At 36.5% G+C, this 23902-nt stretch overlaps 2 protein-coding genes across 2 annotated transcripts; one reads left to right on the top strand and one right to left on the bottom strand.

Moving 5' to 3' along the window:
• Window positions 1-520: 520 nt before the first annotated feature.
• Window positions 521-7057, bottom strand: LOC129002761 (uncharacterized). Its single transcript, XM_054430800.1, has 8 exons — window positions 6952-7057; window positions 6084-6147; window positions 5039-5193; window positions 4309-4424; window positions 3497-3659; window positions 2669-2866; window positions 2164-2323; window positions 521-1400 (listed from the first exon to the last, which is right to left on the bottom strand). The coding sequence occupies exons 1-8, from the start codon at window positions 6986-6988 to the stop codon at window positions 548-550; spliced, it is 1746 nt and encodes a 581-aa protein (XP_054286775.1). The 5' UTR covers window positions 6989-7057; the 3' UTR covers window positions 521-547.
• A 366-nt stretch (window positions 7058-7423) lies between these two features.
• LOC129003790 (phospholipase A1-like) lies at window positions 7424-17923 on the top strand. The gene is made up of 9 exons (XM_054432092.1): window positions 7424-7447; window positions 8651-8831; window positions 10495-10561; window positions 10819-10970; window positions 11495-11613; window positions 13087-13249; window positions 14961-15164; window positions 15764-15923; window positions 17286-17923. Exons 2-9 carry the CDS (start codon window positions 8792-8794, stop codon window positions 17686-17688), a joined length of 1308 nt encoding a protein of 435 aa, XP_054288067.1. The 5' UTR covers window positions 7424-7447; window positions 8651-8791; the 3' UTR covers window positions 17689-17923.
• Window positions 17924-23902: the final 5979 nt, after the last annotated feature.

Below are 23902 nucleotides of genomic sequence, written 5' to 3'. Positions count from 1 at the left end.
ACGGTCCACAAAGTCAGAAATATCTTAAATCAGAGCATTGATCGATTAGTACATCAAATTAAGAATTGTTTAGATTAGCTAAAATGCTATTTCTGACAATTTTAAGCTGCCACTGTTTTGGCTATAATTAACCTTTTTATGTCAGATTCACAGCACGGTTGTGTTCTATATGGAGACCATAAATTTGTAATTTTAAGCCACCGTCATTTTGGCTAAGATATACGGTACTCTGTTTTGCCAGTAAAAACCTTTTTATTGTCAAATTCGACCTATGATGCCATTTAAAATTTCCTTCCGACTATTTTGTGGACCGTTCCCAGTATGATAAAACAAACTCATAGTTCATAATTCCTTCAAAAACTATATTTTATGTATCGATTTGCAAAGATTTGCTGCACTATCTGGAATTATTCATCAGCTAAAAAGCCGCTCCCAGATTTTTTATGACCCTGTATATTAAAGGAATTAATTCTATCATCAATAAAAATAAAGCGGTGGAAAAACGAGTGAAATATTATCCTTGTCTAGTGAAGTTTAATTTTATTCATCACAGTATTTGCTTTGTTTCAGGATATTTCGAATCTTCTTTCTTTTGTACATTTAATCCATCAGGTTTTTCATTGTCATCTACTTCTACCACTTCTGATGGTTCTTTGCCCGTTTCTGAGTCTGCAATTTCCTGTATTTGCTTTGTTTCAGCATATTTTGATTCCTCTTTCTTTTGTACATTTAATCCATCAGGTTTTTCATTGCCATCTACTTCTACCACTTCTGATGGTTCTTTGCCCGTTTCTGTGTCTGCAATTTTCTTTATTTGTTTTGTTTCAGCATTTTTTGAATCTTCTTTCTTTTGTACATTTAATCCATCAGGATTTTCATTGCCATCTACTTCTACCACTTCTGATGGTTCTTTGCCTGTTTCTGTGTCTGCAATTTTCTTTATTTGCTTTGTTTCAGGATATTTTGAATCTTCTTTCGTTTGTACATTTAATCCATCAGGTTTTCCATTTCCATCTACTTCTACTACTTCCGAGGGTTCTTCGGCCGTTTCTGTGTCTGCAATTTTCTGGATTTGCTTCGTTTCAAGATATTTTGAATCTTCTTTCTTTTCTTTAGGTTCTTCACTTTCATCTACCACCACTTCTGAAGTCTCATCGCCCATTTCTGCGTCTACGATTTTCTGTATTCCTTCTATCAAGTTTGTTATGAAACTCTTCTTCTTGTTGTACTTAGTGAGGATGTAGTCTTTTGACGGTTTTATCTCACTCGCGACTGTAACTTTATGTTTTTTCGGTAACTTTTTCTTATGTTTTTGCACGATTTTTGGACATCGAGCTCCTTTCTTCTTCAGAGCGAAAGGACTTTGAGCTTTTGTGCGCAGATAATATATTCCTTTTGCACTGTAACAAATAGGTATATAAGTAAAAACTGTTAAATTTCTATTTACCATGATATTGAGAAATACTGTATACCCCTAAAATAAAATATTTATTACAACCAAAAAGTATTTAGACGTGGTATTTTGTTTAGGTTTATTCGTAAATACGCTTTATTGTAACTGATTTTTAGAGACACTAATTATTGAGCCTGTTTGAAACTTAAGGCAATATTAGTTCGAAGGTTGTGAAGTTCATAGATCAATGAACCAATCCTTGTTTTCAATTACAACTTCGTTTTAAAGCACGTGTAAAGTTATCCCAAATTGTTGACACCAATGTAGTGATAGGTAATACATAAAAATCATCATAGTAATGTTATATCTAAACAAAACAATTCACCACTATATGCATAACTAATGTTAAATATAATATTTTATTCACACATGAGCGTTCCTTTTTTTCAGAGAATTCAAATTGAAATCACACTAATTATACTACGTGAAAACATTTTTGATGTTACCTATGTACCACTTTATATGATTGTGATAAAAATTAGTAGTATCAAAATGGTATCAGACCAAAACCGGAAGTGAAGTTAACAGAATCAATGGAGTGAGTAACGTGAAAGTAACATTGAAGTAACGTGTATTTTTGACGTGCTTGGGACTGAGTGATGTCATTTTTGGTGACAATTTGGGGTGTGACAATTTGGGGGAGATGACATTTTTTTAGTTGACATTATTGCTAAAGGTACAGATTTTTTGGATGTAAGTGTCCCTCTTACCTTTCATTTGGAGGGAAGGTGATCGCAACAGTTTTATGTTTGTTGCAAGCACAGCTACTGAACTCTTTCCAGGTTGGACACTTTCTGGCAACAAACTTGTGAGGTCTGTAGACAGCTTCGATGTACAACTTCGGAACTCGAGTATGACTGCAGTCCAAACCTGAAAAAGATCTAGGCATTAGCTTGGTTGCACTGAAACAACCAGTTTTTAAACTGGTTCTCGCACAGAATAATAGTTTGAATAAAATTATGATTCAGGAACCTAGCTGTTTTGTTGATATAGCTATATATAGTCATCGCTGTCAAAGCGTGGCCGTCAGATATCCTGCTTCCTAGTGTTTTTGTCTTACCTTCACATCCTAGGACGCCCGGAACCATTTCACACAATACTTCAGGCTAGGCCCAGATGGTTGCGGCATTATCACTTTGATAAACCCTCTTGGCAAAGCAATGCGCTCTACCAATTCACCAGCTCATCCCCACTTAGAAATACTTTTCCTCTTACCTTTATCCTTAGTGCATCCCGGTTGGATGGTTCCCTTGTTATAGACAAAGTCCGCTGTGCCTACCCTGTTCCTGGTTCCACAAGAGATGGAGTTGGTATGGTAGAAGTGAGCGATGCGAGCGTCCGAGGCAGATACATGCATCAGAGCCGGATGACCTTTCCACTTAGCGTGAAACCCTGGACCTGCTGGGTCCAGACCTGTAGAATATCATTTGCATGTATGTATGGTGATGTGTTGGTACCTAAAGGCAACCCTTGGTACCAACGGTTCTTAGGAAAAGTAGCAGTACCAAGAACTGATTAAGATGTCGTTGATGGCAATTTAGTATCAACGGGGCACTCTTACGCTGGGTGAATTGCAGGTGCAGCAAACAAAAATGTTTATTAGTGGAAATTATTCATTTTTTGTCCCACAAAAGGGTGTTTAATTTTATTCTATGGTACAACTATAATAACAGTTTTTTGTTTTTTTCCTGGTCATAAAAATTATGAGAATGGTGGAAATGTATCTTGGATATGGTTAAAAATCAACAAAATCAACCTTAAATTGCCTTAAAATCTAGTGATATGGTTCTATAAAAAGAGACTGTTTAATCCAAAGCTTCGATTGTGTTCCTAAGGCTTTATTTTTACAACTTTGTCCTCAGGATGATTGCCTGATACTGTTATGTATTTATATTTCGTTGAAATAGTTTTAAAATTAAAATGTCAATATATAAATCAAAACACCCTCTCTAGGACAAAAATATACCTTAAAATTGTCTTAAGAATAACTGTAAAGGTTGACCAATTTAGTGTTATTTTTAATCTATCATACAACAATTTTACCAGCTATGAAGTTGATTTCCCCGACAGTTTCCTTGACCACTCGGGCTGCATAGCCCGCCACCTGTGCTCCTATGCTGTACCCAATGATGTTGATGTTTTCAGGCTTCACCAGCTGTTGTTGCACGGCTCTACTGAACATTTCACCGATCGCGTCTCCAGCAGGCTGCAAAACAGAATGTCGACTTAGCAAACTACGCCGGTCTTTGGGGAGTGAGATGGTCCAGTGGTAGAGCATGGAGCTTCGGTGCCCAAGGTCGTGGGTTCAAATCCCGCCAATCACCAGTGGATTTTATCAATGTGATAATGCCACAACCCACTAGGACTAGCCTGAAGTAATGTGTAAAACAGTTCCATGCTAGAACTAGCGTCCTAGGATGTGAAGGTGGGACATAAAAAAATCAAAAACCGTTGGTCTTTGGAGATGACCTTGTTGGACTGGTAAAAAAACAACATTTAGGAAACGTTGTAGAAAGTATTTGATCAAGCTACGATTTAATAAGGATTGGCTACCCGCAACAACTTGTAATTTTAGCTTACCACAAAAAAATAGATTACTGCGACGCATGTGAGTATATTTTCCAATTCAACAACGCAGACATTTCTAAGACAAAGATTTGATAGACCGTGATCATGGAAGCCTAGTTCACATCTTTCATGTTAAAAATTTGTATTATTTTTATAAGGTGGCACAACAGCATAGAAGACAGACCAAAGCAATTGTTCCGTTATCAAGTAGTACTAGGAGAAGATTACAAGTAATAAGTTAAGTATATGAAATTATTCTTATCCAAGTACTGCATGAAATATTATACCTGAACATTAGCGAGGATTCCAAAGTAGAATTGATTTCTAAAACTGTTCTCAAAGAGTTCTGGCATATCCACGGCAAAGATGTTGTACTCGTTTGTTAGCTTTCTTTTGTTGAATGCTAGAAGTAAAAAAATCATAAAGTACGTAGGCCTTCTACATTTGATTAAGTGGTGAATGTAAAAATAACCTGTTTTGGGCCTCAATCACTGTATTGCCTATACATTAGATAGTTATTTTGTTGGTCATAATTGAAAGAGGTGCGTTTTTGATTCACTGTAGTATAAACAATTTTTTTTCCTAGGACGCTATAAACAATGTTGCTACCTTAAAAAAAAACGCTGTTGAGAGTTTTAAGATTCTCATCCAAGATAGTTAGGGATTTTAAGATGGACTTTTCACTCTTTAAATGAGTACATGAATAAATGAATTCACTTCTCAAGCTTAACTTAGTAAGTTAGCTTTGTTACATGTCCAGGTTTGGAAAAGTCAGATATTTCTGAAGTTTCAAGTAGCACAGTTATTCATGATAGATTTTTGGACACGTTAAATATGTTGATATAAGCATTTATACTTAAACTTCATATTTTTAATTGAATTTTTACTTTAAATTAAATTTAATTGCGTGTAACATTTTTAGTATCATATTATGACATATCATATAACCGAATCGTTGAAAACCTGCTTATGACTATGATAACTATAGTGTCAGTAAAAACCACAAAATATATTTACCCCGAATGATTCCGTTTACAGCATAACAGTCAGCTCCATGGTCCATCCCATGGATTATAAGTACCAAAGGTAGCGTCTGATTGAATCCTTTGCTTTCTTGGAACAGTGTTTCTCCTTCAGAGATATGGGCTGCTTCAAAAACTGAATATCCTTCCCTGAAATTCTTACAGTTGGGTAAAAAACAAATATTTTGACATAAATAATTTGACTTTATTTTGAAATAAACCCAGGTTTTTATTTTTCATGAGGTTAACCGAGGTCATGGTCTTTGAAGCAACGTGCTGTAGTGCATGTTCATATCACTAAAAAGTTAATTTCCAGTAAAGCTTAAGAAGCCTCAAAATAGCATTGGTTTTGAAAGAGTGGATGAACGTTTTAGATAGGATATAATTCAATGACTAATTAACAATATTTAAAATATGATGAATGTTTTAAACTATGATGTTAGCCTCAGGATTGCCAAATAATAATAAAAGGTTTTTAAATACCTGCTATTAAGCAATCCATTCTATTGCAGTAGCAACTATAGTTTCGGATCACTATTGATCCATCATCATTGTACAAGGACTTCATATGAAGAGTGTCACATTTAACACGTAAATAAATAAACATTTACACGACACGATACGAACCCGGAAAAACATTTATGGTAGATAACTGATCAGTTGTAACAGACGCTAACCCGGTTTAATAACAGGTATTTAAACCTTTTTATTAATATTTTAAAGATTTGATAATTGATTTTTCCCTTACCATAACACTTAAATATGGTATCTAATATTCCAAACTATTATACCTCGGTTTGTCAAAACACTTTGCAGAAATCCTGGCTGGAGGTGATTATGAAAGTGAAGAATGATAACAGCAAATTAATGTGTATGTGGCATCCTAGTTCTTGATGGTGATCTACTTGGGAACTACGTACACTAAAATAATTGTTTATACACTATGGTTCATATAAGATCCTTAATAGTTGAATGACAATTAAAAACTGTATTTTTGTCTAAAATGTTTTTCTCTGGAATGTGTTACAAACATACCTTACCTGTATAATCTCAGCTTTATTTTGTCTTCATAATATATTGCCTCCACCAGACATAGCTGAAGACCTAAAGAAATATATTAATCATACAGTCATCACTTCTTCCCAACTTTCAATCCTATTTTTTTATTTGATATTTTACAAATTATTTTCCAATTTGGAATTCTTCTAATCATTTGAATCTGTAAAATAATCTATAGTCTATAAACTAAACTAGTATCACATTGTTCCTTAGTAAGTCCAGAGATTGTAGTTCTTAAGTCTCTATGGATGCTAATACCATTGTCTTTGACTTAGGTACTATACCGTTATCCTATCCCTCTTATTGAATAGAGTTAAATAAGCCTTATATATTGTTCCTATTGAAGCGTACATTTTAAATTCTATTTTCTCTTTTAGTTTTTTATACAATAAGACTTTATAGGAACATACAATATTATAAAGTTTACAATCAATTTTGTTTTTTATTCTTTAGTGTAATTCAAAAAGTTGGTACGATGAGAAATAAATTTAGTTTTGTACCTGTCAATGTTTCAATTGAATTATGTTATTTTGTATTCTAAAACTTGCTACAACTTTCACATTGAACTTCTAACAACACTTTGTAGGTATAACACTTTTATAATACAGGTACCATCTTTGCATAAGAGTAAACTAAATCTTAAAAAGCATTTTAAAACTTATATGATTACAATCTGCACTGTGATAAAACTCCCCTTATCAAGTTGATGTGGACAAAATTGTAAAGTATTATTTTATAGAAAAAGGCAATCTGAAAAATATAGGAAGGTTTGCAAACAGTTTTGAAAATATATATAAATAACTATACAAAACAAATCAATCACACAGCCTTTGCCAACAATGGACTTACAATGTATTAATAAAGCTGTGATGAAAAGACTCTGCATTATTTTGTATGAGACCACCAACACATTCTAGAAACTATTGTCACAATAAATAGAACCCTCCAATTTCTTCCAACTGTGTAATTGTCCTGGTGTCATTATTGAGGTAAAATAATTGATCCTATTAACTATTGAGCAATGTTGTCTGTAGAACAATTTACATTATGTACAATTCGATTGTATTCACATTTTACTTCACACCTCCCTATATCTAACAAATATTTTTTATTTATGTTTCACAATACATACCTTTGTAGTGTTTTGGGTTAAAAAATAGTGATTAGATGTATGGAATTAATTTGAAAAACTTGTGAATCTTTGCTTATCTAGATTGTTTGAACCTCAAACAGTCCTCAAATTAAATGTTGAGTGACAATTACAATAAATATACGTGTGAAATTCAAATCAAATTCCAGTGAATCAGTTAGCCAATTGCGAGGTAAATTTATCCAATCAAGAAAGGTTAATTAACATTCTAATTCAAGTTCACAAAGTTGGTGTCTCTAAGAAAAGTTTGTTTTTGTCTGAAGTGCTAAGTATCAATCAAGATCAGATCACCCTTCCATTGCATTCTGTTTTCCCTTCTAACCACGGTATTTAATTTACTTCACGGAGGATTAGATGAGTATTGAGTATGGAAGATAAATATATTTCCAATCACCCATTAGGATACTTTGGACTTGTTCCAACATTGCATTCCAATGCATCTAAGTTGTAGGTCAAAAGATTTATAAAACAACAGGGCCGGCAGCGGGCATTTGTAAAATTAGATTGATGCAATGTGATTAAATTTAAAGAAACTTTGCTTGATGATTAATGTGTTTCAGACTTCCTGGGCTGACAGTATCTCTATGTTTTGAAAACGTTCTGTTAGTTTGATTATCTCTCATTCAGTCACACCACGATCCACAAGCAAAATTCACCTTTATACTTTATACTTTCTTATGAAATGGCGACCATACAATTTAGGTATTTTAAGCCAAGTATGAATGGAGATGAGTGTAGGATGAGTGGCGCGATCTTGTAGTCTTGTTAGTGACTAAGGCCGACATTCCTTAGACACAGCTGTTAATTAATAGCCCAAACAGCTAATGGCAACTAAGGGACCTACAGTTTATAGTGGAATCCGAACCACATTTTTTCCTTGGTATATACAAATTGGTCTAATTATCAGGATAGCACTGCGGATAGTCGTAGTACTCACTAGTGCGGATGTTAATCCACACCAGGGAGTATCCCATCCACAGTGCATGCCTATAAATATCCACAATCCGTGACCTCCAAGTAGCTGGATTACAGGACGACGCCACCCGTCCCAGTCAACCAACTTTGGTCTCTTCTTGAAGACTATTGAATGACACCAGTTGGCCCACAGCATGAAAAACATCGTACAAATGTTGAAAACTCCCCCCACCCCTAACAATTTTTAGGTCCAAACACATTGCTCTATTCATGTCTGTGAAGTAGTGATGGATTTTAATAGCACTTGATAGACACCACAGAAATTTAATTCCTTACAGACCGTGATTTACCCATGGTATACTTGTTGGTAGTGTAAATTTTCTTTCACGACTTTTCAACTATACCAAGACTAATTGTCCCATTGGTGAGGTAAAGCTAGATTGTTAGTGTATTTCATTTTATTTCATCAGTGAATGTTCCAAGTCGGAATCAAATTGTCAATATAACCAGTAATTATTTCATGATTAATAGCTGAAAACTATCAAACATCTGTTTAGTTCGTGTTATGTACGTAAGCAAGAGTGACTACCTTTACATGTATGGCGGCCTACCGTATAAACTCTTATGGCACTTACGAAAGCGACATTTTGGCTGCTAGTACTGGGTATGTAATTCTTATATGTACTACTTTTGTCAATTCATTTTCTAACATATGGCTGCATAAATGTACAGTAATCATTATTAACTACCGTCAGCAAAATGTAGTGAACAAATTAGAGATTACTTATCACAATATATGATATTGACCTTGTGTATATTTAAGAGTCTACTTGAGTTTTATTTTAAAACTTTAAGCTTCAGGGATTATTCATTGATATGATTATTCATACTTGTATTGTGTTTTTTTAATCCTTTTAACACTAAAATTTGTATGGATCAATTTTATTGGTGAATACAAACTTTGACTAATAAAACTAAACATTAAATTCTCATACTAAATTTGTAGCCATTTTGCACTGGAAATAAACGTAGTTGAGTTTAAGCCTGCAATAGAGTCCTCTGATGTGAATGACTAAATTCAGTCGAATACGCTAACTTTTTAACCAATCTAAAAATAAAAGAAAACATGCTCTATATTACATATTTTGTGTTTCATTACAGTAAAAAAGTAAAGGAAAAAATTTAGAATTTGGCACTTTGTTAATGGATCTTGCAGCTACAGTATGTTCTTTTTTAATAGTGCTCACCTTATATTCCAAAGGTTGCCGGTCCGATCCTGAAAAAAGCAGTAGCTTTTTGATGGCTCGAAACTGGGTCGAGCTGTCCTTGATCATTGAATGTTTCGTAAATGGTCCTTGCTAATGAAACAGCTGATCTTAGTCAATAGTTAAGCTAAACAGATCATCTCACTTCATTCTACACTCATCCTTCACTCATATTTGGGTAAATAGGCATCTAGGTGGCTTCCCCCTCCCAATCTTAATATTTAAAAAATTCGGTTTTTATTTCCCGAGTTCGTTTGGCTCTTCTACCCGACCGATTTTCATGACGAGGTCTCAAATTGAAGGTATCAACGAACAGATATCACATCAAGCATTGGCATATATTTGCATTTTTTACCTACTGTATTACTTGACCAAAAAACATAAATTTGATTTATTTTTTAATTCTTACTTCAATGTAAGACGTATTTCACCAGTTATATATAATCCTATATATTTGGTCTAAGAACCTTCAGTGAAATACAAGCTTTTATTTGAGCTATTAGTTATTCAAATCGGACGAGTTTCAAGCAAATGCGGACAACCAACATAAAAATTATTTTTTAAGGTTTTTCTATGATTGAAAATCAATATAGCTCCAGTATTGTTTATGGGGAGCGAGCTGGCGTAGTGGTTAGAGCGCGGGACTTCAGTCCCTGAGGTCCCGGGTTCGATCCCCACCAAGTCACCAATGGATTTTATCCAAGTGATAATGCCGCAACCCCTAGGTCTAGCCTGAAGTAATGTGAAAAACAATCTCAGGCTCGTGCCTAGCGTCTTAGGACAAAAAAAAAGTATTGTTTATGGGTTTTTATATGTTTTAGACTCAAAATAATCAGTAAATTATAGGCTTTAATTTGAGCTATTGATCGTTAGAATCGGTTAATTTCAGGATACTGTATTACTCAATCAAAAATCATAAATTTTATTATTTCTCGGATATGATATTTATATAAGGCTGCGAATCAGCATCCATGGGTCATCTAGTAATTAATAATAATAACTCTTCACTTGATTTATTGGCCTTTGGAGGTCAAAAAGTTTAATAAATAAACATTTTTCCAGTGTCCTCTTTGCAAATATCAAAAGCAGAATGGTCGGCAGAAGGACGTGTTGGATTACGATTTTACACGTGAGTATATTTATAAACCTATCAATTTTAACAAGCTTTGGCTAGTGATAAAAATATTATATATCTTTATTTGTATTATTATTTTTTGAGTTGTAGCCAGCTTTAGAATGAAAAAATGAAAATTGAACCTAGTTGAAAGGATAAAATATACATACCGAAGACCGCTTGGCCGGCCTTGGCGCAGTGGTGGCATGAGCCATCACAGGCCCCCGGTACTAATCTATATATAAACATGTAATCATTAAAGTTTTCTCCAGGGAAGGCCCCAATGTCTACATAGAGGAACCAATAGAGTCAGGAGTAAACATCTTCAGCCACAACCATTTCAATAGCACTCTACCGGTGGTCATACTTATTCATGGAATGGATGCGTCAGTCGACTGCATATTTGTAGAGGAGAGTGTCAAAGGCAAGTGTAAAATTATACCAACAAATATTTTGTATTGAATTGTGTTTGAATGGTATGATTCCAGTTGTGATGCTATGTTAATGATCACTTTAATGTACTAAAGGTAAATATCTAGAGCAATAAGTATTTTTGTCGTTTGTAGAAAGTGGCTATTTTTGTAACACTTGATGTCAATTTCAATTATTATGCTTCTTAAGCACTCAATTTAATTTATACTTGTTGTCTCTTGCGTTGTTTTCCATTCACGTACTATGTGTTTCGTGGTTCATTAGAGAATTATTTTGTAGTGGAAATAATATGATTTTAGCTACGGGTATTTATCAATAAAGAAACATCTTATAAAGAAAGTTCTTATAAAAAACTTTCAATTTGCTATTTTCTCACAATTTTTTGTCTTGAACTTTGTGTGGTCATCTCTTTGCCATTTAAATCATAACTTTTAAAACTTTATTTTTAAAAACTTGGTGGAATACTAAATGCATTATCTTTGATTTTTTTAACGTATATATTTCATTCATTTTCAGCAATGTACTTCCGGGGGTTGAACAAAAACTTCAACATCATAGCTCTAAACCTACCTGAACTGTTGGCGGTTCAGAGTGTGATGGATAAATATCTATACACCACAGCAGTCAACAGCAAGGTAGGTTTGGCATTTTATTGAACCAATTCCCATTAATATGGTTTAAGATTCAAGTCTTTTCACCAAGAAACATTGTAGTTGTGTTGTAGCATTTATCAAATGGTTTATCTTATCTTACTAATATTATAAATCTGAAAGTTTGTGAGTTTGTGTGTATGTTTGTGTGTATGTTTGTGTGTATGTTTGTGTGTGTGTTGCTCAATCACGCATAAACTACTGGACGGATTGGGCTGAAATTTGGCATGATGATAGCTCACATTCCCGATTAACATTAAAGCATATTCTTATCTCAAAAACCCTTTTGGGCTCCGCCCCAGTGGCTCTGTAGTTCCCCATGTTAATCTTATGATTTTTCATATTTAAAAGGAATTAATGAATCTTAACAGCTGTTTCAATTAAACAAGTTGGTTCTGTTCTATGATGTTCAATAGCATAAAAGTTACAAGGATTACCAACAGGGTGCAGCACTATTATGTTTTTTATTTATTTATGACAACAGCTAATTTCCAACCAAAAGGTGAGTGAGCGTAGCGAACGAACTTCAACCTGGAGGCGAGTTAGCGTAGCGAACGAGCTAACCTGAAGGCAAGTGAGCGCAGCGAACGAGCTCCAACCTAAAGGTGAGTGAGCGTAGCGAACGAACTTCAACCAGGACGTGAATGAGCCATGCGAATACTTATGAAGTTAAACGGGGCGAAGCCCGCGGGTACAGCTAGTTAAACATAAACCATTAATTGAACGTAAACTGTTGTAAACAGTGTCCAATTGAGAAGAAATATTGTAAATATTAATCAGTGCACCAGCTGACTATTTGCACAGACTGGGCTCCAGTTTGACTAAAAACCATGCAGTCTAAAAGCTTGCATTTACTACATGGGCCACTGACGCTTCACTTTACTACTTTTCAATGAAGTGGCGACCATACAAAGTAGGTATTTTAAGCCAAGTATGAATGGAGATGAGTGTAGGATGAGTGGCTCGATCCTGTAGTCTTGTTAGTGACTAAGGCCGAAATTTTCCTTGGATACAGCTGTTAATTAATAGCCCATACAGTTAATGGCAACTAAGGGACTTACAGTTTATAACCACGGCCACAGTGCAGCAATAGTGGTTCAGTGGCAGTGAAAGGCTACAACACAGCACGGTTTTTTGCCTTCGCCATATTCATAACCGTGTTGTATTAATACCAAATAACTTACTTTTACAGTTTTTAACCGAATGGCAGAAACCTTGTATGAAAGGAACTTTAGAGTGTATATAAAAGTTTTGAGTTTTAACTGATGGCTACTCAATTATCTACTATTTGCAGATTAAGTCCTGAAATATCGACGTTATTTTGTGTGACTTTTTACGTAACTATAAGCCCCTGGACTCTTGCATCTCTCAGGTAGGCAATCTTTACACCTTTTCAAAATTATTAACCAAAAAAATGAGTATTTCCTCAATATTTGATAAAAAAGCAATATTTTCCAGATAGCAGGGGTTGCAGTTGGAAAGTTTTTAAACAATGTTATAAAACAAAAATTTACGACCCCGGACAAGATTCACGTGGTCGGTTACAGCATGGGGGCTCAAGTATCTGGGTACTTAGCTAGGGAAGTCAAGGCAGAACATGGATTGATAAACTTCATTATGGGTAAGTGAAACTCAATGGTTCTTACGCTGCTCGTCAGGAAAGCTCTTAATTGATTTTTTTATCCAAGGTAGGTGTACTGCAAACTCACTGCTTTTAGTGGCACTCGCCCCTACCAACGACATGTAGTCTGACATGTAAGCTCAGTTGGTGTTGTACTGACTATTGTAGCACTGAGGACTTTTTACATGTGCACCTTGCAGGTTCAATTCCCATATGTGGGCAATAAATATTAAGCTTCCTAATGTGTGGCTTAGTCAGTGGAAGAACCTGCCTTAAACAAACGATGTCCGGCTTGGTAGGAAACTTTTTTTATAAAGAGGTTGGCAGCATCTTTTAACCTTGCATTTGCCCGTCCACATAGACTACAGATCTGCGCGTATAACGTATCCAGCAAAGCAAGGGGTGAGCCGGTACAGTACAAAGGTGAACTGTACTGATAAAAGTTAGTGGCAGTGACCAGGATCCGAACCCACGACACTACTGCCTAGGGCCCGAAGTCCGCGACGCTACCGACTGAGCCACCGACTCACAAAACTGACCAACTGACGGTATTAGTGAGTTTAACACGTTCAGTGCTAGGGGCGGGAATTCACGCCCCGCGGTACCGGCACCTCTGACGCGGGGAAATGTAGTCCTTCTCCAATTCCAACAACCTTGCTTCAATGTGAGCTCAGCCATTGCCGGGGAACGTTATAATCGTTGCCAGCCTGTAGCTTAGAACATAAGCTTTAGTCTGGTGTAGGTTGGTACTAAAATTTCCCGTAAAATCCCATCTGGCAATGCTTTTGTCCTGGTTCCAGCAATTTTCTCTTTTCGAGCCACTTTACAAAGACACTGGCTACGGATCCATTCAGTGCTGCTACCTTTGGGTGTTTCAGTGAACTACGTCCACTCTCGGGCTAACGCAGCACAATCACTGCTGCTCTTTTTTTACTCGTCAGGCTGAAATATTTGAATGCCAATTGCGTTCACCGATTCAGTTGCGCGGCGGGTCTTCGCCCGGGCCTCGCCGCCATTGGCGAGCGCCTGTTTGAAGGTATGCCGCACTGAATGTGTTAATATAGATCGCTAACAACACCTGGCTTACTTCTTTTTACTCTAGCATACAAAATTATATCAATAAAGGAATTTAATTCCAGCATTAGTGTTGTAAGGAGCCATCCCATGCAATAAATATTTACTTCCCTACATTATGCACCATAAAAATGTATACCTAAAATCTTTCAACCTAGATATTTTCTGAGGGGATCCATGCAGAGGAAAAGTCATCCCCAACAAAATCTTAGTAAAACAAATCCTTAAACATATTTTTGGTTGTAGCATTATTGCAGAAATGTTTACAATTTTTGGCCCCATGATGGTTATTAACAAACCAAAACAATATGCATAAGTAATACAATTATCAATCATTAAGATGAGGATATGTGCTTATGATATATGTGCTTATTTTAACTAAAATATGAGTGAAGGATGAGTTTAGAATGGAGTGGTATGATATGTGTAGCTTTGTTACTGACTAAGATCAGCTGTTTCATTAGTCAGGATCATTTATTAAAAGCCCAATGATCAGGAACAGCTGGACTCAGTTTCAAAACATTAAAAACTTCTGATTTTTCTCAGGATCAATCTGGCAACCTTTTAATTTCCAAGCAAACCGTATAACCACTCAGCTACCGAGCAACACATAGTGCATTTTGATATGTTGCCATAGGACTAGACCCAGCTGGTATTGGCTTCACCCCGTCCACTTTCGCCTCATGGTACACCGGACTGACGCACGTGACGGCAGACGACGCACAATATGTTCACTTCGTGCACTGCAACTCCCTTGGCTGGGGAACACTTCACTACCAAGCCACGGCAAACTTTGTCTTCAACGGAGGGAATTTCCAGCCTGGGTGTGCCACCAGTAAAAGTTGGTAGCTATGTTTTTTAATATATAAACGTCTTGATCCCCTTATTGTTAATACGAGGGCTATTCAGAAAGAAGGAGCATTTGCGTCTAACGTTAGGCATGCACCGATTGTGAATTTTCAAGTACAGGCGTGTTCATCTCCTCTGTAAGTCCATCGCTCACAGTAGTGAGTGTTGTTGCTCATTTTTTGCGATACTTATGTTACAAATTTGCAATTGAAAATCTTGCCAGTTGGGAGGTGCGTGCGTGCGTCTTTACGGATTTTGAGGCCAAAAACGTAAAATCTACAGAAATTTTTCAGGCTGCTTGTCCTGGACTCCCTGGTGTGGCTGAGATTGCAGACGACGGAATTCTGTGACAAAGAAATTTCAGAGCTAGTTTACCATGCATGCTATCTCCAAAATATTTATGACTAAAAATTCATCTAGAACAATTTCTTACAACCTACGTTCATTCAATCCACAATTATGCCATAGGTCGACTAGTTCGAACTAGGGAGCATCACTAGTAGCCATCTCCTAATAAGTCATAACTAATATTTATTACTCATACAAGTGTAAAGTGCTTTATAATTATCAGTTAGACTCTGGTTTGTTTAGATCTCGGATGCAGCCACAACAGAGTGCCGTTCTACTTCATTGACAGTGTTTTGTACCCAGAAAACTTTGTAGCTAAGAAATGTGATTCGTGGAAAAGTTTCACCTCCTGTCAATGTGAATCTGAAGAAACGGTGTTCGTGACCTTCCCACCTGTATTGGGGTATGTTTAGAGTTTTAAACATCAATTACCAAATGTAGGTTTAATTTTTCTGCATATTGATTCAAACGATAATATAATCAACTCATCTTATGTATCAGAATATATATATTTAAAGGCTATAAAATAGTCTAGTTTGTCTACTATGCAGAGTATATATGACATGTTCTGCTACCTGGAGGCCAAGTTTAGAACTAGACTACCAAGCTTTGGCTTTTTTGGCAGGGGATTTTAGAGCGAGCGGTAGACAGTAATGTTAAATCAAAAGTGTAAGGTGCTGTCTTCCAGGCTAGGAGACAAAACTATGGATTAAGGGTACAAATGATCACCAATCCCCCACTGGCCCTGGTTGAAGTCAGGTCTGGTGTACACCTCAATGGCGGCGATAAGAATAAGAAGTACCCGTGGGCCATCTTCAACTCTTCTCTTAATAATCTTTAAAAACATTATCACAGGTCCCCCTAAACTTGCACTTTTGCTTTTTGCAACTTCCGAGGCACCAAGTTGTAGTCATTGTCTTATAAAATATGATCGCAACAAAATTGTGAATACTTCTCACAGTCACGGAAACATTATTATAGTCTAGTGTGATTGCAAAAAAACCTAGGACATCATCAGATAACAACATCATGGTCTCCCGCGATAGCGGCCCAATCTCTAATATTTCCCGAGTTGCAGAAACATATTATTTTTCTGCAATCACAGTAAAATCCCAATTAAATGTACTGCGGAAAAAGAAATGTCATCATCGTCTTATGTAGTAGAGTTAAAATCTTAAATGTCTTGCACAATCACGGAAACATTCAAATTGTCTTCCACTATCGTGAAACCTCCTGCGGTCCTGTGGACATCATTATTGTCTTCGGCAATAGCGGCATAACATCTCCCACAGCCAAGCAGACATCATCACCTGCGGGGAAATGTTCTTGTCAACATCCGCGATCGCGGCAAAAGCGTTAATCTTAATAAAAAACGTACGGTAATACCATATAAATATTGTTGTGAGAGTGCCTGTGTAAAATCTCCCTAAATCCCAGGCAAGGCTACCCCCCCCCCCCCCCTAGCACCAGAGGCCCTGCAGGACCACTATTGCCCCCACTGATTCACCATTGGCAGAGTTTAGTGGGGAATAAATGGTGAAAGGTGATGGGATGTTTGGATGTGTGTTTTCTTCGAGAGTCACACCTGAAGTCAGGCATTATTGTGAAAGGCTATTAAAAACGGTTTTAATATTATTTATATTTTTGGGTTCGTAAAGATGAGGGAAATGACTGATAAAAATATGAATTGTTAAATCACACAATAATTTATAAAGTTAAAAGTTCGGAATGGTTCGTTAAAAACTAAAAACCCTCTATGTTTCAGAGCTAAAGGAACTTATCAATTAAAGACAAATTCAGAAACTCCGTTTGGACTTTCAGAAGCCGGTGTCAAATGTGAAAAGGACACCACAGTGTTGGAAGTATCTAAATTTGTGAAATCACTTCAAGAAAACAATAAGAAAATCAGAAAGCAGGGCTTGAAACTAAATGGAAAATATGTCAAAACGTCAAGCAGAAAAGTTCACAAGACGGCAAAATCTCCTATATCATTTCGTCATAGGACTGTAGACAAATATATTAAATTACATCCGAAAAAACCAGCGACATCAAGAAGTAGTAAAAATAAAGTTAAACACAGTGCTAAACTTAAGAAGCAATCAAAGACACATGATATATCCATGCATGATATGGTGGAACATATGCATCACAACGTCGTTGATAAATGATTTCTAAAACATAACTTGTGAATTCATCCATAGCAATCTAAATTTTATAGGTATCTATTTTTTCTGTTTATTTTTTATCTAAATTTTACCGTTCCTTCTAATCTTGCAATCTTCAAAAAGATTTTAAATTTTAAATAATAATAGATGAAGAAAATTTTTGATGGTGAGAATTTAAGAAACACATAGGCTACCAGTATATACACTTTTGTTGATTAGTAAAAAAATGGAATTTTTAAAGGGGTCGGCGGCTTTTTATTAACCTAGTATTTTTCTATCCATACGGGTCTCTGGTCTGTGCATGGAAGGCATCAAGCAAAAGCTAACCAAGGGATGAGCTGGTATGTTACGAGAATAAACTGTGTTGAACAATTTATTTCAGTCGTCAACTTCTGCTGAAGACTGTCACATTTAAAAAACTAACAAAAAATCACATAAATTTTTAAATCAGCTGATTTTGCAAAATCGAACCAGGCTAAGGCAAGGCCACACTAAAAAAACAGGCAGTAATGCTCGTCAAGCATGACGTCACGATAGAAGACGGCTATGACGTATAAGTATTTATTTATTTATTTTCCAATGAAAGATTAAAACAAGCAGCTGATCACAAACAGCAAAATTACGTCATTGCCGTCTTCTATCGTGACGTCATGCTTGATGAGCATTACGGCCTGTTTTTTTAGTGTGGCCTTGGCTAAAGTTGAGCTTGGACTGAGTTCAATTCAATATCAAAATTAGTTGCTCGTCTTAATGCATGAAGTCAACCTCTGCAATTCAAACCGCGCTACTGTAAGCCTCTGTAATTCTAATTCGGGACAAAAAATACACCCGTTGAAAAATGAACTGACGCTCTTATTTACGTTCCCATGATATGTTCATTAATGCAGTTTAAGCGATTACCACATAAACAAGTAGCTACCCTTTTGATGTTTATTAATGATCCAGAGGTTATAGAACTAGCATTGACTATATACCACAAGTGTGAGTAATTTAATTTTCAATCTGCTAGGTGTGCAGGGAAATTTCCTGGCCTCAACTGCTACTATGAACTCGGGAAGTCTATTCATGGTAGGCCTATATAGTCAATGGTACTAATAATGAAGTTACCCAAGCTACACTATATCAGCACAGAGATTTATACATGGCAACAAAGATGATTTTGGCATGCTAAGAGAAATAAATGAAAATTTGAATGTAGATAACCTTCTTTATTCGCTTATGACGCATCATACACCTTGGTAAACTGATCAGCCCATTCAAAAGCCAGATCAAAAATGGATAAGGGACACTTTTCTTTGTACTTGGAGCATTTCTTCTCGTCTGTATGGTACTCTTCCAGGATGCCTGTTGTTTCATTTGTGGGTATCCTAAAAAAGTTTGTTTTGCAAAATTAGAAATATAATACTATAAAAGTTTAGAACAGCAACAAACTACTGTTTACCATTGAAGTAAAAAATTATGAGGTTTGTCTGCTTGATTTATATCTAAATTTTTATTAGTCAGGATCATAAATTGAACGTATTTCCAAATTTGTAAGCCTTGACAAACAACTATGAAGACAATTTCAATGAATTTGTCGGTCAAACGTTACACATGAAACATAGTATACCAAAATAAGCTTAGAATTTATGTTATAATAGAAGAAGAAGTCTGTACTTTCAGTAAGTAATTCCTAAATCCTAACTTTTCATCAAAGTATCATATATATATAATATCTTAAGTCAATTATTGTTTTGGAATCGTGATAAATATTTCACTCATGATAAGATTCAAGGATGAAGTGATCCGTAATGTACTTACGAAAATATAACATTAAGTAAATCTTGTATCAAGTTTTCTTCCGATGTTTTTGGCATGGTTCTAGTGTCGCATAATGCCTTAAGCAAGCAGGCTCTCCCATCATGACCTTGCCTTGAAAACCACACGAAAAGAAACAAGATTTAAATTATATAAATATAAATCATAAGAAACAAAATTCTACATGATTAGAGTATATTTCTGTGTTAAAAATTGACTCAAAGTAGTCTTAAGATGGTCACTTTATAAAGTAGTGAGTGATTTTACTAGTGCTAAAATTTGTAAAAAGCCAAAATCGTCGCATTAAAACTATTTAAATCACTGACAATCTAATTTGATCAAGAAAAGAGATTAAGGTAAAGAGAAGCCATATTTTTATGTTTGGTGAGTGAGATTAAATCTGAATAACTTCTTGATCAGCATTGTACGTGTTATTAAATTTACGGAAGTAAATAAAAGAAACATCTTATAACACTTAAAACATATATTTACGCATATACTGTTACTCACAAGACGGTAAATATAAAAACAAAAATGGTAAGTGGTGATCGATTTTGATTGGACACTCCAATCATCATCAGACCCAATAAGCGAATGACAAATGTAAATATGTCATTCGGTCTGATGATGATTGGAGTGTCCAATCAAAATCGATCACCATGTCGGCCTTAGTTACTAACAAGACTACAAGATCGCGCCACTCATCCTACACTCATCCTTCACTCATATTTAGGTTAAAATACGCACATAGTGGCGTCCCCATCTTAAATAATTGATAATTGATAATTGATAATTGAACCACTTACCATCTTTTTTGTAAATTTACCGTCTTGTGAGTAACAGTATAAGTGTAAATATATGTTTTAAGTGTTATAAGACGTTTCTTTTATTTACTTTCCATTAAATCTGAATCCAGGCCTTCCATCTCTGCTAACTTTTGGATACTGAAGTAAATGTCCCTCCTATGAGCCAATTGTAGCAAATTTTAAATCAAATCAAACATATGGATTAATCGATTAATCACTCATAGAACATTATCATTATACTCTGTTCACAAAATGTAGTTGGTATTAGGGGAAGAAATATATCCCCTTCATGTCTTGATTCTACCATCAAAACATCTGAGCTCAACTGCTGAGATTGTTTGTAAAAACATCAATCAGCTGTAACATACATTAAGCAGAAAAAAGTGGTGGGGGAACTTCCCCTCAAACCGCCTACGTTTTGTGAACGGACTATAAGACAGGAACGCACAAAGAGTTGCATTGAAATGAGGTATGACATACTAGTAGCGTAAATTGGCGTAGCGTAGCGCAGCGTACGACCGAGAAACAAACTATTTTGTTTTTCTCAGAGCGTACAGTAGAACCCCTCATATCCGGCCACGGCGGGACCAAGCCCCTGACCGGATAACGATTTGGCCAGATAAACCAACCTACTATGAAAATGACAATTCATACCTAATAATAATAGGTAATCAATATATGCAATCAAAAGTATCATTTAATTCTGTTATGGGGTCATTTTTAGAAAAATAAACATGTTTGTAAAAAGAAAAAAAATTGTAGGTTAAAGTCATTAAGTAATGAATGTACAAATATTACGATTCCAGGTAACAAAACCTATTAAATTTAGGTAAAAATGACAGTAAATTGTACGTACTTAAAGATCATTAGTACTTGAATGGTACATGCATTTCTACTCAACATTCTTAACCATTTTGTGAAATACAAAAATTAATGTACTCGTATTGTACTGTAATAACCCCACTTTGGAAATAATCAATCAACTGATCAGAGGCCTACTAGCTCAACTGAGTATAGTGACTCAGCAAATATATGTATAAACAAACAGATAAATAATGAGAACAATTTATTTTATGACTTGAGCAGTCACAAAGACTAGTGCTTGCATCTAAACGTCTACGAGCTGTGAGAAAAAATTTTGATATTGGCTTCCTGGAAGGGGCCGGATAAACAGAGGACCGGTTATGAGGTATACCAAGGCCATACCATACAAGGTATACCAATACCAAAGGCCGGATATGAGGGGTTCTACTGTATTAGAGCGCATTAGCTGCACACACACTTAATTCTAGACTATTTTCTGCACCAATTTCTCTCCTCCAATTAGTTGTCAGCTTCTCCCAATCATCCTTCATGAAACTAAATATGTAATCGAACGTTGTAGTCAACATTCTTGAGTAATCTATATACCTAGACTCGTGTTTCTTAAGGATTGGAACTAATTGGTGATATTCACCATGTTTGTTCCAGCCTTTACACACTTCATGCACCCCGACACTTCTCCTACTGATCAAAAACTGCCACCTAAAGGTATTTTCGACAAGACTAATACGAGCCGTCTTCGACAGGGCCATCATCTGTACTGATGTACCTTATGAAGACCGTCTACAACAGGGCCGTTCCTAGGGTTGGCTGCGCCCGGAGCAAACGTGGTCGTGGCGCCCCCTCCCCCTCAGCAATAATAGTCGTATTCGCATATTTCAATACTATGTTAATACAAATAGGCGCTGTTGTCCCCCCCTTCGGATGGCCCTGGTCAAAACCTATAATGCACTACACTACGCTGCGCTCTCTGTGTGTTTTGGACTACGCTGTGTTCTGTTACGCTAAGCTGCGTTGCACTACACTACGCTGTCTGCATGTTTCTACACTTAGCTACACAGCCAGTTTTCTGTTTTCTGAAGTACGGAGGTATTCAGCTTCTGACTACCAACCTATACTTACATGTACAACAGTTCCTCCAGCTGATCGTAGAGGTCACGTCGCTGCCTGGAGTGTGTCGTGTGGTAGATAGGAGGCTGACCTAGGGCTGTCTGTGCTACTAAATCACCAAATAAACTACCAACCAACTATACTTACATGTACAACAGTTCCTCCAGCTGATCGTAGAGGTCACGTCGCTGCCTGGAGTGTGTCGTGTGGTAGATAGGAGGCTGACCTAGGGCTGTCTGTGCTACTAAATCACCAAATAAACTACCGACCAACTATACTTACATGTACAACAGTTCCTCCAGCTGATCGTAGAGGTCACGTCGCTGCCTGGAGTGTGTCGTGTGGTAGATAGGAGGCTGACCTAGGGCTGTCTGTGCTACTAAATCACCAAATAAACTACCGACCAACTATACTTGCATGTACAACAGTTCCTCCAGCTGATCGTAGAGGTCACGTCGCTGCCTGGAGTGTGTCGTGTGGTAGATAGGAGGCTGACCTAGGGCTGTCTGTGCTACTAAATCACCAAATAAACTACCGACCAACTATACTTACATGTACAACAGTTCCTCCAGCTGATCGTAGAGGTCACGTCGCTGCCTGGAGTGTGTCGTGTGGTAGATAGGAGGCTGACCTAGGGCTGTCTGTGCTACTAAATCACCAAATAAACTACCGACCAACTATACTTGCATGTACAACAGTTCCTCCAGCTGATCGTAGAGGTCACGTCGCTGCCTGGAGTGTGTCGTGTGGTAGATAGGAGGCTGACCTAGGGCTGTCTGTGCTACTAAATCACCAAATAAACTACCGACCAACTATACTTGCATGTACAACAGTTCCTCCAGCTGATCGTAGAGGTCACGTCGCTGCCTGGAGTGTGTCGTGTGGTAGATAGGAGGCTGACCTAGGGCTGTCTGTGCTAGCTGGAACGGGCTGGGGTCATGAGGAAGTGGGAATATAACATCCAGCTCATGTATAGTAACTAGCTTGATTGTAGGTCCTACAACCACCTCACTGGCTACACCTTTCAGTAGGGAACATGTTAGCTGTGAACATCAAATAATCATTTAGTGGATGACAACTGGTGGCAGCCCAGTTGAAGTGCCAGTCAGATAATTTATAATTCTTTTTTCTTTGTTTGGTTTAAAGAAGTGGTTTCTTTTACCATGCATTTGTCCGTCCACAGAGGCCTGTGAGTGTAGCCTATCCAGCAAAGCAAGAGGTGAGCCAGTACAGTACAAGGGTGAACTTTACTGATAAAAAGTTGTAGTAGTGACCAGAATCCGAACCCACGACATCGCTGCCTTGGGCCCAAAGTCTGCGATGCTACCAAATGAGCCACCGACTTACCAAGTCAATAACTAAAAAGTTCTTTGTTCCAGAATTATAAAATAAATTGTATTCATGAAGTCAAGCTGTACAATGGTTAAATAAACATCTCTAATTCCTTAAGTAATATGTACAAAATAGTTTGACTGTTAAGTATTTTTTTTTTTACATTTTCCTTGATGTAAGCACTTTTCTGACACTATGGAGATTAAAACTTTTCCATTTAGTTAACTGATAGCTAAACTAACTGCTTTTGGATTTCATCATTTTACCTCACTTTTGTTTATTTCAATACCAAATGTGACAGATTTTAAATACACTTTGAATTTTCAGTAGCCTGATTCAAAACTAGTTAA

This window comes from Macrosteles quadrilineatus, unplaced genomic scaffold (assembly GCF_028750875.1).
Source record: "Macrosteles quadrilineatus isolate MER2022 unplaced genomic scaffold, UCM_ALF_1.0 Scaffold_9__3_contigs__length_116548681, whole genome shotgun sequence".
Lineage (NCBI taxonomy): Eukaryota > Metazoa > Arthropoda > Insecta > Hemiptera > Cicadellidae > Macrosteles > Macrosteles quadrilineatus.
Note: the sequence above shows the minus strand (reverse complement) of the source record. Positions and strands in the feature narration are given on the sequence as shown.

What these genes read in the sequence shown, in the direction of transcription:
- LOC129002761 (XM_054430800.1), bottom strand. Translation starts at nt 6,988, where the DNA reads ATGCAGAGTCTTTTCATCACAGCTTTATTAATACATT. An exon ending in CACAGCTTTATTAATACATT is followed by an intron (nt 6,148 to 6,951) that starts GTAAGTCCATTG and finishes ATATTTCTTTAG; the next exon opens with GTCTTCAGCTATGTCTGGTG. An exon ending in ATAAAGCTGAGATTATACAG is followed by an intron (nt 5,194 to 6,083) that starts GTAAGGTATGTT and finishes TAAGAATTTCAG; the next exon opens with GGAAGGATATTCAGTTTTTG.
- LOC129003790 (XM_054432092.1), top strand. Translation starts at nt 8,792, where the DNA reads ATGGCACTTACGAAAGCGACATTTTGGCTGCTAGTACTGG. An exon ending in CCACAGCAGTCAACAGCAAG is followed by an intron (nt 11,614 to 13,086) that starts GTAGGTTTGGCA and finishes AATATTTTCCAG; the next exon opens with ATAGCAGGGGTTGCAGTTGG. An exon ending in ATTGATAAACTTCATTATGG is followed by an intron (nt 13,250 to 14,960) that starts GTAAGTGAAACT and finishes ATGTTGCCATAG; the next exon opens with GACTAGACCCAGCTGGTATT.